This window comes from Mustela putorius, unplaced genomic scaffold, assembly GCF_011764305.1.
Source record: "Mustela putorius furo isolate JIRA1106 unplaced genomic scaffold, ASM1176430v1.1 tig00000040_pilon_pilon_pilon, whole genome shotgun sequence".
In the NCBI taxonomy this organism is placed as follows: Eukaryota; Metazoa; Chordata; class Mammalia; order Carnivora; family Mustelidae; genus Mustela; species Mustela putorius.
Window position 1 is genome coordinate 1,072,441 of NW_025421261.1, and position 15,713 is coordinate 1,088,153.

Consider the following 15,713-nt stretch of genomic DNA (forward strand, 5'->3'; position numbering starts at 1 on the left):
ATGAAAAAGAAGAAAAATAATAGAAAATAGAATCTATGTTTATATGCTAGCTAGAAATAAAATTTTAATTTTCATGATCCTGTTTTTTTCTTGTCTTAGCTCAGGTGCAGCAGAAGTATGTTACAACATTTTAGGTGTGAAGGAAAGAATATCCAGAAAAAATATTCAATTCATGCTGGTTAAGAATTATATTTCTGATTCTATTTCAGGTAGTACTGATTCAGGGACTTAGAATATTGAGGTTAAAGTATTCATTTAGCACTTTATATTTTGGGAAAGAAATTTTTTTTTTTTTGCTTGAAATTTTTCATTGCAGGTAATTTTCATCCTGATTAGTAGAATGTTGATTTTATAAGTATTAGGAAATTCAGTGACAGATGCTTCATGTTATCTTTTAATAAGGAAAATTAAAGATGATGATACTTAGCTTCCAAAATCAGGTCATTTGTTTCCTCCTGTTTATTGAACAATTCTCATCATCAGAGGGATAAAAAGGAGAATGCATTTGGTTTGAAAAAATTAGGACACCTAGTTGTGTTCACACTGTGTGAAGCAGAGTATTTTATGTTTTAAGATTTATGTTTTTAAGTATACTGGCATTGCTATCTAAAACTGTTGTCTGGGGACTCCTGTAACACTTACTCTAACAGAAGACATGTTACTAAAGGTTTGATTTATAAGATAAAACTGGCGAAGATGCAGAGCTCTCATATTTGACTGTCATCTGGGAAGGAGAAAGGTGTCATTTAATGTAGATATTACACCATTGGTAGAATTTTTTTTTAGTGCTATTAAGGAAGCCTACAGCTCAATTTGTTATATAAATGCCGAAAATATCTCCCTTACAGAGAAAAGCATTATAAATATTTTTAAGTGACATGGGACTGGTTATTTCCATTCAGAATCTTTACCATTTCATTAATCATAGTAATGCTTTGAACTTACTAGAACTACTCTTCTAGAACTGAAATTTCTAGAACTTTTAAAATTATTGTTAGAAGGCTATTTTGAAACTAATGTTTTGTAAATATTGTTGAACTTACAAAGGTGTTTCTGCATATTATGATTTTCATGGTGGTCATAAAACTTAGTGTATTTGTTAGTTGAGCGCGCTACGTTGACGGGTGGAGAAAGTCCAGCAAAGGAGAGCTGATAGAGCCAGGCCGACTCTGTCTCCTGATGGAGTTGCGCACTGCCTGTGGGAGAATTTTATTACAGTCTCTTTAGAATTAGAAATATCTTTAAACTCTTAAAGGTTGAGGTGATATTTTTTATAACAACAACATGATTTCTTGAGCCAAAAATCATTTTATTACTGCCCCCCCCCCTTTTTTAAACATTACTGCTTCTTAGATTTGAGCTGTTAGCAGCTCGGTAGCTAGGAATTTCCTGGGCTGCTTTTCAGAATGCAGTTTGTGTTGTTTTCGGGGGTTTTGTCCTCATTGTCAGCAAGCAGATTTATTGGTGCTGTGCTGTCTAGGAAGCCATGCAAGTGAAGCAGACTGAGCCCTTCCTTTGTGAATTTTCTTACAGATTAGCCAAGTACAAATATGAAGAGTATGTTTAGAATAAAAATTTTGGGGTTATATGTGGAAGTAGAGACGTCATTTTTATGATATGAAATAATGACATGTTTAGTGAATAATCAATAAAACTGTATTGATGGTTGTCTGATAAATTTAACTGTGCTGGCTAGCTCATATTTGGAACCTCAGGATTTTAAAACGTGTTTTACAGTGGTTTTTTTTTTTTGTTTGTTTGTTTTTTTTTTAAAAGGTTATTAGAAGAAGCCTTGTGATTACTTTGTTGGTCATATGCTAGTTTTATGCTGAATATATTTTTTCCTTGTGAAGGAAATAAAAATACAGTTTTTTTCCCCAAAGGCAGCCAGCTAGTTCCAGTTTTGGTTACATCATTCATGATTTAGAGTTCAATGATAGCTTTAATGCAGCCAACTAACCACAGATGTGATAGAAAAATACGAGAGTGATACAGTTAAAAATCTTTTCAGAAATTAAGGACATAAATTGGTTTAAGCAGTAATTTGTGAAAAGAGTGATCCAGTATTAGAAACATTAGACTTTTGTTTTTTTAGTAACATTTAGATTTTGGTCTGGGATTGTGTTTTTGTCTTGTGGTTGATTACTGGAGCTCTGATGATATTCATACTTGTTTGTTTTGCAGGCACTGGGGTGTTTACTGTATAAACTTTGTTTCTTCACTCTTCCTTTTGGTGAGAGTCAGGTTGCTATCTGTGATGGCAGCTTCACCATCCCAGACGATTCTCGCTACTCCCAGAATATACATTGCTTGATAAGTAAGTACTTGGAAAGATTTATGAAAGAATCATAAGATACTGTACTTAAGGGTGGGCTGTTTACATCTCTTTACCTAAGCCTAGTCTTTTCATTTCGTGTATTATAATTTTGTGAAACTGTTGTAAAGAAAAACATGAAAAAATGTTTACAGGACTTTTATAGGAAAGAAAGCAGCATAATTACTGATTAGTGCATGGATATTTTTAAGCCCCCTAGATAAGCTTTTGTAGAACTAGAGATTATGTAATTAAGGAAGCTGGAATTTCTGGGAAAACTTAGAGTAAAACATTTAATTACTCAGTCTTTGCTTTTTGAAATCTAAATATCCAGATCTGTTGCTCTTTTGTATCAAAGTGTTACCGGTCGTAGACTATAGCTTATTTGGCCAGCCTTTTAAATAGTTATTCTTGATTGATTATAAAACGTTTATTGGAAACCAACCTAAGTGTAGTACCAGGGAGGAGTAGACCTATGGGCCCTTGACTCCAAAAGAATGCCTGTTTTCCTTCTAGCCTCCGTTAAGAGATGTTTCTTCTTTTGGATGGTGTTATAATTTAATTTTTTATATTCATACATGGCAAAATTTCTTGAAAAGGTGATTGAGGGTGGGGAGGATGGCTATCAGATATTAAAATTAAAATATTGTGAAGCTGCCGTATTTAAACAGCACCTCTCACCATTGATTTAATTAAAATGTTTCTAGCATGTCTCCTCTCTTTTTTGCATTTTAAACATGCTCTGTCATAGCCTCCAGCCACACAGATCAGTGCAATAGAAAAGAGGGCTAATCTAAACGTAGTTGATGTTTTGTATTATAAAGATGGCCATTCAACTCAATGGGCAGAATTAGATGGAAGTACAAAAAATTATTAGGCATTTGTGGACAAAAAAAAAAAAAACAAGCTGAAAATCTACCTCAGACTTTATGCTAAAAGTTCAAATAAATCAAAGACCTGAATATAAAAAATAAAGTTAAATGTACTTGAAGAAAATAGGCTTGAATTTATTGATAACATTGGAGTGGGAGTGGGTAGTCTATAGGTATTAGACCTGAGAAACTAGGAAAGAAAAGATGAATCCATTACATATGGGTTTAAACCATTAAAAGTACCCCCCCTCCAACAAAACCCCTATTAACCCCAGCATAAAGTCAAATAATAAATTGGGAAAAGATACTTGTTACACATCTGAGAAATGGCTAACTTCTGTAATCTATAAGGCTCATGTAATCAAAAAGAAAAGGACACTCTAGTAGAAAAGTGGTCAAGAGAAAACGGATGGCAGAACAATATCTAGCCTTGCTTTGCAAGCTTATTTAAAGAATAACCTTTTTATTTATGTGGATTTGCTCAAACATGTTCAGAATTGGAGACGTATGTCAGTTGAACACAAACTTAACATTGCTTCATGTGGATTTGTTTTCCTAGGCAGACGGAACCAGATTAACCGGGTAGGGTAGGTGGTGGTATAATTTTTAGGGGAAAGCAAGTAGCCCTAAGCTTTGCTGCTGTGCTGCCGGTGTGAAGACTTTTAGCTCTCACCGGAGAGCATCAAATACCGGTGTTTGTACCTGGGATGATCTTCACAGAGAGGTCTACCTTTATTTCCTGTGGCTCCCTACTAACGGGTGCCCCCTGGATAGTACCCGTGCTGGCTGAGAGTTCCATTTTTATCTTTATTGGTTAGCACTTCCCAGCCTTATTTTGATGTGTTTTCATATCCGTGTGGCAGCTTCCAGTCAAATTACCTTCCCAGGTGCCCGTTACGGTTTTTGTCAGTGCTGCGGTTGACAACGTCGTTTAGTTTTTCAGGGGTCTGACCCAGCTCTGTTTTCCCATTATCCCTGTTATTTTTAGCCTGCCATTTTACAGAATGTGATTTTTTTAAAAAAGCAAATATACCTTTAGATTGTATCTGAATAAACATAGACCCATAACCCCTCTCTTCCGTGCTTTCCTCCTTCATTGTCCAGAAGTTAGGGCCTTAAAAGCGTGATAGAACTCGGATTTTACTTTGGCTGTTGTGTGTTCTGGCTAATTGAAGTTTAACCTTTTATTGAGATCCTTGTACTTCACTGTAACAGTGACTAAAGTTTTGTTGCTGATTATAATGTTTTTATTACGACTGAACCGAGGGGTTGGGGACCTTTCAGTGTCATAGAAACTCTGAATATTCTCAGTGGACAATGCTGTATGAGAGACTGGACAGTATACACCCTGATTAGTGATTTAATTTGCTTATAGTGATGAGACCTTATTTTCTTGAGTTACGTTTTTTTTTCCCCCTCTCTGTGTATGTGTGTAGGGGTGTTTGTGTGTAATGGGAAGGTGGAAAAGCTAAACACTTGATAATTTTAGGATCTGATTGGACTCTACCTAGTTCGTTGATGCTTAACTGTTTTTCATATGCTTCCTTTATTTTCCAATAAATGTGTAGCTTTTAGTTCTTATCAATGGTAATATAATTTTGACCATCTATTAATGTCTTTGAACTTATATCAGAGAGGTGAACAAAACAGTCGAATAAAATAAAAGTGTTCAATTAAATGTTGGTGTTTTATTTCCTGTGAAAGGGTTTTTATGGATTTTACTTTTTAAATATTGCCATGAGTAATAAAAGCTTAACAAAGTAGAGATTTTTTAAACAAGAGCATACCTACAACGCAGTGTTTTTTAGAAAACACTTAGATTCTTTGCAATTTTATTCTTTATGTTTTTTCATATGTGACCTTGCCTATTTCCTGCAATCCCACTTAGGTTTCTCTCTCTGCTTTTTAAAAAAAAAAAATACATAAAAAGATGTTGTGTATTTATTTGTCAGAGAGAGATAGTGAGAGACGGAACACAAGCCAAGGGAAGCTGGAGAGGGAGAAAACAGACCAACCCCCTCTCCCACCCAACCCCGAGCAGGGAGCCTGATGTGGGGCTCAATCCCAGGACCCTGGGATCAGGACCTGAGCCAAATGCAGATGCTTAACAGCTGAGTCACCCGGGCACCCCTCTCTCTGTTTTTATAAAATATAATGAGTAATCTTCATTAAATTGGGAATTGCCTAGTTGTTCTCATAGTTTTTGAAGGTGAAATATTTTATTGGCAGTTATTCGTGCAATGTAGTTGCCTCCACACCCTACATCAAGAACTAATGATGTCTGTGCTCGCTAATTGAACATAATAATAAAAAGATAAATGAAAACATTTATCTTTTTAGTATTAACACTTTTACTAATGCATCTATTTTCTATGACTCAGGACTTTTGAAATGGCTATGCCTGATCTTTGTTAAAATTATATGGCTTGTGATTACACAAGAATTTGCAAATACTTTCAATTATCACCAATTTTGTTAAGGGTAATTATTATTACCTACTGTCCATAAATCTCAGTTTAACTAATTTTTTTAAAAAAGATTTTATTTATTTATTTGACAGAAATCACAAGTAGGTAGAGAGGCAGGCAGAGAGAGAGAGAGGCGGAAGCAGGCTCCCCACTGAGCAGAGAGCCCGATGTGGGGCTTCATCCCAGGACCTGGGATCATGATCTGAGCGGAAGGCAGAGGCTCAACCCACTGAGCCATCCAGGCGCCCCAATAAATCTCAGTTTAACTATTAATTTCATTATGTTTTCCTGCTTCTTAAAAGTAGCAGAATCAATTATTCAGAATTTTTCTTCTGAGCTTCTGTTAACTTTCCCAGTAGACAGATAATGGAGGTGAATTGAGGGATGAGGAGAGAAGCATTTTCATGATGGATCCGAGGGCCGAAGAGAACCTACAGAGTGTTTAGAGAGAACGAGAAGCTTAACTGATGGGATTGCTGAATATGACGATGAACGGATGGAGGGCTGGCTGCCTTACCTTCCTTTTAGCATCTGGGTTGTAAGGTGGTTAAGGTAGTATGCTCTAGAGGTTAAGAACAAAGTCTTGAGCCAGAGGGCCTGGGCTCACATCTGCTCTGCCACTTACTTGGTCCAGAACATTGGGCACCTCCATTTTTCCTAATAACGTTTTTAAACTGACCATATTCAAAGTACCTGCTTCTTAAAGGTTATTGTGAGAATTAAATGAATTATGGAAAAATACTTCTTAGCATGTGTATGTGTTCAGTAAGAGATGGCCTTTAATACTACCATCATAACTATTATAATAACCACCATTACTGCTGATATCATTGTTACGATTCTTTCTAGTTAACTGAGGTTTTGATTTTCTGGGTAAGGGGCAGGGCATTTACTTTCAGAAACTCATTAGAATGTATTTCCTCAGAGATTTCTTTGGATGCTATAAGCAGAGCTTGGCCTTGCAGATTAATGGTGGCTGTACCAAAGGCTTACTGTAAGTTAGATGCTCAAGAACACACTGATCAATGTAACTACTAAGTTTTTTTCTCACTGCTTGCTTTGTGCAGTGATTTATACAAACAGCAGGAAAAGCTTTGTTTTTCTTACTTTTGGGTCTGTCTTTGTGGTTCTGTATCTTTGCTTTGTGGTTCTGTATCTTTGCTTTTTGCAGCTCATCTATTGGGCTTAATTTTTTTTCTTGAAATATAGTTGACATGCAATATTCTATTAATTCCAGATGTATAATGTAATGATTTGATGCATGTATATATGGTGAAATGATCACCACAGTAAGTCTAGGTAACATATATCACCTCACATAGTTTACCCCCGACTCCCTGGGACGAGAACCTTTAAGACTCTTATTAGCAACTTTCAAATAATACAGTACAGTATTATTAACTACAGTCACTGTGCTGTGTGCAGTATGTCCCCAGAACTTATTTTCACAGTAGCTGGAAGGTATGTTTGACCCCTTCACCCATCACCTGTTTGCCCACCCCTCCCCTTTCCTCACCTCTGGCAACCACTGATCTGTTCTCGTATTTCTGAGTTTGTTTCTCCCTCCCCCCCATGCAGGTGAGATCCTACAGTGTTTGTCTTTCTTTGTCTTATTCCACGTAGCATAATGCCCTCAGGTCCATCCACGACAAGATTTTCTTTCTTTTTAATAGCCAAATAATGTAAGGGAGAGTGAGTGAATTTGTGTGTGTGTGTGTGTGTGTGTGTGTGTTATATTTTCTTTATTCACCCATCAGTGGACACTTAGCTTGCTTGTATTGTAAATAATGCTGCACTAACCATAGCGGTGCAGATTTTTTTTTTTTTAAGATTTTATTTATTTATTAGAAAGAACAAGAACACGAGAGCGGGGGATGGGCAAAGAGAGAGGGAGAAGCAGACTCCCCACTGAGCAGGGAGCCCGATGCAGGACACCCTGGGATCATGACTTGAGCTGAAGGCAGACACTTAACCCACTGAGCCATGCGGACGCCCCATGCAGATACCTTTCTGAGCTGTTTTTGTTTTCTTTGGGTAAATACCTGGAAGTGGACTCGCTGGGTGATACGGTAGTTCCGCTCGTCATGTTCCCGAGAGCCTCCATCCTGTTCTCCAGAGCGGCTGTTCCAGTTGGCCTGCTCACGCCCCTGCCCAGACGATTCCTTTTCTCCATGTCCCCACCAAGACTTGTTACTTCTTCTCATTTTAATAGTAAATAAATTTATTTTGATACCTATTTCCTGTGGGAAACTGGGAACTCACTTGCTTGTTTTAATACATTTAAAATTTATTATGGAAGCAAGAAATACACAAATAGAGGCAGAACAGTTCAGTGGATTGTGTACCCATTCCCCAGCTTCAGGAATTACTAACTCATGGTCAGTCTTCCCGTCTATAGCCTCACCCACTCTTTTTTATATTATTTTTGAAAATAATCTTGGGCAATTTGCTGTACCTTTGGAAAGAAATCAGTGGCTAAGGGAGGAATTCCTTGGAGGTTTCCAGTCATTGCTGCTGGGTCGCCTCTTGGGCAGGTGTAGAGAGGGCTGTGATCCATGACATCTGGGGGGGCTAGCAGGACTCCCCCAGATACACTAACTGGGCATATTGGTAGTGCCCTTTTAGTGTTTAGGTTATTTATGATTGAACACGGTCATTACTGGTTATTAAATTTGGTTTCATTCCAGCAGTCCGTAGAAAAAGTTATGTAGGATCCTTATACTTAACATGTAGGTTTCTAATACAGATGGTTCTGCTTCTGGTTTTTCAACTGTACGATGACGTGAAAGCTATACACATGCAGTTGAAACCATACTTTGAGTCTTGGATTTTCATCTTTTCTCGGCTAGCGGTGTGCAGTGCACTAACTCTCTCGTGATGCCGGGGTGGGGGGGGTGGGGGGGTGGGGCGCTGCGTTGGAGCTCCCAGTCACTGCCTGGCTCATGGGTGCACGATGATGCTTTCAAGCATTCTGTGCCCATGCGGTCACTTTTTCCATTTCAAGTACAGTATTCAGTAAGTTACATGTGGTACTCACACTTTACTGTAAAATGGACCTCGTGTTAGATGATTTTGTGCAACTGCAGGCTAACGGTAGGCGTTCTGAGCACATCCAAGGTAGGCTAGCCTACATTCAGTAGGTTAGGCGCATTAAAGGTATTTTTGACCTACAGTATTTTTAATTTATAATGGGTTTATTGGGATGTAACCCCATCATAAGTCGAGTGGGATCTGTAATAATTTCCACAGGCTAACAGATAAAAATGTTAATGTTAATGTTTAATGTTAATGTTTAAGTTAATGCTTGAAGTATTGATAGTTGTAAAATCAGAGTAGGTGTTCTCTTTTTAGGTGAATTACTGTAAGGATAGTAATAAATAGAAGTCTTTGGGAAGGAAAAAAGTTCTTCATGAAAGGAAAACAATTTAACAGCATTTTAGGCAGAAAAATTCTTTAAGACCTCTGTTCAAAGTATTTTCCTGTTAAATTTGTTGAGCTATCAGAGAGGCTGGTTTGGCTTTTACTTAGGCTCAGGGATGGATCTTTCATTTTGTATAACTTGAATGGGAACCCCTTTATGTAACTTTTGGCTTGAGTCCTTAGTGAAGCTGTAGTGTTCACTTGGTCGCTGCCGCAGGGGCAGCAGCCCCTTTAACAGCTCTTTCTGTTGGCATAGGCATGGATGTTTTACTTTCCTCTACACTTAGTTATAAATGTAACCATTTCAGCTGCCTTGGGCAAGTGTTTCAATTTTTATTTTTTTTTAAAGATTTTGTTTGAGACAGTGCACGCCCAGGTCAGCTGCCTTGGGCAAGTGTTTCAATTTTTATTTTTTTAAAAGATTTTGTTTGAGACCGTGCACGCCCAGGAGCGGGAGCAGCGCTGGATGGGTGGGAGGCCAAGGGAGAAGCGACTCCCCGCCGAGCAGGGAGCCCAGTGCTGGCCTCGGTCCCAGGACTCTGAGGTCATGACCTGAGCCGAAGGCAGACTGAGCCACCCAGGTGCCCCACAAGTGTTTTCTAATAGGCTATGTCTGATACCTTAGTTGGAAATAGCATGGTGGTTTAATTATACACTACCTTCAGGGCTGAGATATTTTGTGTTCTTGGGTTATGTAAGTGGTGTTTGTATCAACAGGAAGATTCACACAATTAGGAACAGAGAAATAGCCTTTCATTTCTATGCAGCCGATGTTTTAAAAGTTGATCTTACATTTTCAGTAGAATCAAGGTCAGTGGGACTGTCTCATGATTCACATGATCACTTTAAATTGGGTAAACAAGGGTGTATTCTAACTTCTCTGCCCCCCCCCCTTTTTTAATGAATTTAAACACTTTTGGATGGACTAGACACATGTATTTCTTAACCCGTTCTTTCAGGAGCATATTATTATGGGTGATATGGTTTTATTGTCTTTGAAGTCAGAGTTAATAGAACACTAGACTTGAGGTTTAATTATTATGAGAGAAAATGGGCAAACTACTTAAAAACTGAGGTTGTCATTCTTGGCAGATGTGTCTCGGTGTTTAGCTGGATTAGAGCTGTTACCTCTGTACTCCAGATTATATCGTTTAGTTATCGAGGAGTACATTTTGCAGCATACAGTCCTCGCCGACAGTTTGGGAAGTTATATTATTTAAATTAAATGCTTCCATGGTGCCTTATTGAGTGCTTTTCCTTTTTTCTTTTTTAATGGCTGGTAATATCCAATATAAAAATATTCAGAGATAAAAATGTAGCCATGTTCTTCCTATGGATTTCAGCCTCCTCATACTTTTGAAATAGAACCAAATCAGAGGGACACAGGAGCTCAGTCAGATAAAACTGTCGACATTAATACTAAAAATCAGGTTGCAGAATGAAATTTAGATCTGAAGGCAAATGGGCCTGTTGATCTGTGTTTAGTCCCCAAATGTACTTAGCCATAGGCAGTGCTGGAAAGCCACAGATTCCCTCTAGAAAAGCAGACCGTTTACCAAACATGTTTTCAGAGAGAATGTTTCTGTCTGGAGACTCATCCTGAAAGAAAGTCTCAGAAATTGATCCGTGTGGGTGCTTATTTATTTTTGCTAGCTAACAGTTAGACAAATCACTCTTTTCTTCCTGGAGAGGAATGAGTTATAGTAGTAGAGAGAGGTAACTAGTACAGTAGTTTTCACACTATTTGACTGTGGTCCATAGTGAAAAATACATGTTAATTATGACCTGGTGCACGTACACACATGCACTTGAGGCAAGTTTCTTGAACTATTGCTTATGCTTACCGTAATAATGCACTCTATATTTTATAGTCTGTAAAATAAATGACAGTCGTGACCTTTTAAATTGATTTCGCGTTCTGTAAATGGGATCCGTACAGTTGGGCAAACTGGACTGGCTGTAGCAGATGTAAACCTGGGAGTGAGAGTTCCTTCTGTTTGGTTCTGAGAAGATCCGGCTTCTCTCCACAGCTTGCTTACCTAATCACTGGGGGATGTTGTGCTGTGCTGAATTTGGGACATAGGATTACCTGTAAAGATACTGCTTAGAGAACATAAAATCTCAAGTTTATTGGCCCTTAATGCTTTTCATTACTATGAAAGAAAAAAATATATAGGATTGCCGGAAGGATCATTCTTTTCCACTCTAGATACTTAAAAAGCTTTTCCTAAGATTAAGTCAGACCAGAAAAGTATATTGTTGTGTTGAGCTGTTCTCTGCTCTTACGGAATTTCTTCTGCTGAACTGCATTTAGGTGTTATGTTACCGGTCATCACAGAAGGAACGACCCATTGCAGTTTCTTAAGGACATTATTCATGCTGTATGAACTTTTCTTTAGAAACACTTGGGAGAATTTACTCTTTACCATCAGTGTTAGGAATAGTGCTTTTTCTTAACACCTGGTTTGTTTTTGTGCTGAGGATACTGTGATTCTTGTAATGGATCATGTTGTTGTATTTATGTTGCCAACTAGAAGAAAGTAACTAAATTTTTGGCTTACATTTATAGGGCCAAATCTTTACTGACATTATGGCAGCTTCTTTACTGACATTATCCTGTTTTTTTTTGTGGGGGTGGGCACGAGCTCTTAGCCATTACTTTTCTATTAATATTAATTTTCTCATATACTTAAACTCATAGTTTTGGGGCACCTGGGTGGCTCATTGGGTTCAGTGTCTGCCTTTGGCTAAGGTCATGATCCCAGGGTCCTTGGGTCAAGCCCCACGTCGGGCTGCCTGCTACTCTTTTTCCCTCTGCCCCTCTCCCTGCTCGTGCTCTCTCTCTCTCTCTCTCTCTCTCTCTCTGCTCTGTTTCTCTCTCTCTCAAATAAATAAAGTCTTTGGAAAAAAGAAAACAAACCCAAAACCTCATAGTTTTGTATGCTTTTTCAGGTCTCTTATAGGAATAAATATTTATAATTAGCTACAGTTGAAATTAGATTTTAAAAGCCACATAAACTTAATTGTTAGTATAGAAAAATAGATTAAGTTTGTGAATTTGATAAGTTTCTTGTGATTTGTTTTTAAAAAGTATATGAATAAACATTTATTGTTAAAAGTCTGTTTAAATTTATTTCTATATCATGTGCTGTTATATTTTTAAAACATTTAATATTTGTTGGTATCAAGATCAAATATGATTTTGGAGGATAAAATAAACCTGTAGATGCCTGAATCTTCTCTGGAATGTGGTTGAATACAAACTAAATAAATAAATGTTTTTGGTTATTTACATCTAACAATGGTGACAAAATAATAATCAGTTTTATAAGTGACCTATTGTAAGTCTATAAAGTCAAGTTACATACAGAGTATTTTTTTTTTTAAGATTTATTTACTTACTTTTAGAGAGAGAGAGAGAGGGAAAGAGAGTGTGCACGTATGCATGGGTAGAGGGGTGGAGGGAGAGAGACCCCAAGCTGGTTCCTTGCTGAGTGCAGAGCCTGATGTGGGGCTGGGTCCCACGTCCCCGAGATCATGACCTGAGCTGAAATCGAGTCTGATGCTTAACCAACTGACCACCCAGGCGCCCTCATGTAGAATATTTTTAAAAACTGACTTTTTAGAATCTCCTGAATCAATTTCTAAGTTTGTACTTAGTGTCATTTGAGGCACACTGTGTTTTTAACCTAAGTTTATCCTGCTGTTGGAGATGTAGAATATGTTGTTTGTTCAAATATTACTTAAATTTGAAAGGAAGATTTAATTTTTTTTTCTAATTTTAATTTACCCATTTATATACTTAGATCTTTCTATATATAATTTTCTTAGCAAGTTTCAGAAGATTATCTAATTGATGCTGTGCATTTTTATTCCAAATAGGTTTAAAAATGATTTGAGTGGTGCCTGGGTGGCTTGATTGGTTAAATGTCTAACTCTTGGTTTTGGCCCAGGTCATGATCTGAGAGTCCTGGGTTTGAGCCCCATGTTGGGCTCCACACTCAGCGGGGAGTCTGCTTCAGGATTCTCTCTCTGTCTCCCTGTGTCTCGCCCCAGCCCCCTCTCACTCTCTCTTTGTAAAATAAGTAAGTTGTAAAAAATGATTTGAACATTGTAAGAACTTAGAGTTAATCAGTGAATCAGAGTTAGAACATGGAGATGTTGTAACAAAATATGAACTTTCTAGTTATAGAATTGAGTGTAGATGTCAGCGTTCTTGTGAACTTGTGAATAAGTGATGTAATAGAAAAGTAGTCATTCGGTTAGAAAAAAAGATCATTTTCGTTAGGAAAAAAAGTCAGGTATTTCAAGCAATGTTGTAAGACTGGTGTGAAATCGGTTTATAATAGAACCATAAAGCTTACTCATACTTTTGAACATGATGTGAATAATATGTAGAAAGAAGAGCTTGGGTGAATATCGTTAACATCAGTATGGGAAGAAAGAATGTTTTTGGAAAACTGTTGTGTCAACCCTGAACTACTTTGGTAAACATAATGCACAAACAACTCAATCTTTTCTCAATGATTTGGGATCATTTGAAAATTAGTGGAGGTATTTTAGATAATAAAATAAAGACCTCTACTGTGGCTTTGGAACTTTCTTGAATAATTCCCTGGTGTTCACTAAACTCACTGTTTTGTGTCACTTTCTGAGAAGACCATTTCTATTTGTTTATTTATACAAATATATTTCTATTTATGTATTTATACTTCTGGTGCAGAGCTCTTCCGTGACCATTTTTGCTTCAGTTAATGCTTCAGGTTCATGTAGAAAATAACAATTTCTATATTTTCTAGAACATGAGTGAAGTCTACTAGAATCACTTGATCTTAGAATGGAAAAAAGTGTATATTCATTTCATTGTTTTAATGCGCCCCTACATAGCTTCTGTGTATTCCATGAAACTTACCAGTTTAATCTGTTCTTTCAGGGTTCATGCTGGAACCAGATCCAGAGCGCAGACCTGACATATTTCAAGTGTCCTATTTTGCATTTAAATTTGCCAAAAAGGATTGTCCAGTTTCCAACATCAATGTGAGTAGTTTTTCTTTTTTTTTCTTATATACATTTATTTATTTATTTTTATTTCTTTTCAGCATAACAGTATCATTATTTTTGCACCACACCCAGTGCTCCATGCCATCCGTGCCCTCTCTAATACCCACCACCTTGTACCCCGACCTCCCACTCCCCGCCCATTCAAAACCCTCAGATTGTTTTTTAGAGTCCATAGTCTCTCATGATTCACCTCCCCTTCCAGATGTGAGTAGTTTTTCAAGTAGGATATGAATTTAAAATCTCATTTCTTTTTTTTTTTTCTTTAAAGATTTTATCTATTTGACAGAGAGATCACAAGTAGGCAGAGGGGCAGGCAGAGAGGGGGGGGAAGCAGGCTCCCTGCAGAGCAGAGAGAGCTCAATGTGGGGTTGGATATCAGGATGCTGAGACCATGACCTGAGCCAAAGGCAGAGGCTTAACCCACTGAGCCACCCAGGCACCCCATAAAATCCCATTTTGTATGCATAGGTACATACATTTTCAGAATTACTTGTTTTATGACAAGCGGTCTGACAGTGTGTTTGTGATTAGTATTTTTATAAAAAGTCACAGTTGCCAAACTGCGCCGAGGTGCCCTGGGAGCTACAGCAGACCTGGGATCCTGCAGGATCTTTTCCCTTTTTGAGGGACACACAGTGACCTCTGTTTGACACAGCACAAACTGCTTTTATTCAGTTGTTTGGGCCTCTCTGTTCCATTGGGAGGTGCCTCATGAAAAATTGCTGAGGCGCGAAGTGCTGGGTAAAAAGTCTGGTTGCCTTTGGTATAAAGAGCGTAGCTATTATACATGGAGAGACCTGGCTTCAGTTCTGTCAGTGACTGGTTTTGTATGTTTTGGGGAGTTACTTACTATCTCTTTCTTTTTCTGTGAAAATAATACTTATGAGGATCACAAATAATAAATGTGAACCCTGTGCTTCATCCTGGAAGGTGTTGAGTTGATGGTAGTTAGCATTATTCTGAGGCTTTGAGTTCGTCTGCACAGTGCACCTGATCCCAGCACATTAACTCTGTATGGCAAGTCTTTGATGATTTTAATAAAGGTCTGTGTTCATCACTGACTTTAAGCCAGTCTCAGCTTTTTTTTTTCTTTTAAAGATTTTATTTATTTATTTGACAGACAGAGATCACAAGTAGGCAGAGAGGCAGGCAGAGAGAGGTGGAAGCAAGCTCCCTGCTGAGCAGTGAGTCTGATGCGGGACTCGATCCCAGGACCCTGAGATCATGTCCTAAACCGAAGACAGAGGCTTAACCCACTGAGCCACCCAGGCGCCCCCAGTCTCAACTTTTAAAGATTATTCTGGCTTTTGTTCAGATAGGTCTTTTTGGTGTATAAAACTTCGTCCATCCTACTAAAAAAATAAGGAAGTTGGTACTATTTCTTTTTGTTTTTTGAAGCTTCAATGTAATATATTCTCTGTCGAAGCTGAAAGTGAGGCAGTTCTAACGTAGTCATGAAAGCAGGTTGATTTGACATTTGTGGATTTCTAGCTTTTCATTCAGCAAATATGTATTTGGGTGCCTGCTCTAAGACAGACATTAGAGAGCATGTGTTTGGTGACCTTTACGAGCGGTGTG

General features: G+C 37.9%; 1 protein-coding gene across 1 annotated transcript in view; it reads left to right on the forward strand.

Annotated features, from left to right (window-relative positions):
• The window catches only part of BMP2K (BMP2 inducible kinase), a 124,967-nt gene that overhangs the window by 67,450 nt on the left and 41,804 nt on the right, over positions 1–15,713 (forward strand). Inside the window, exons 7-8 of the mRNA XM_045067949.1 lie at positions 2,185–2,317; positions 14,008–14,111. Of these exons, the coding sequence (XP_044923884.1) occupies positions 2,185–2,317; positions 14,008–14,111 (237 nt within the window). The remainder of the gene's footprint in view (positions 1–2,184; positions 2,318–14,007; positions 14,112–15,713) is intronic.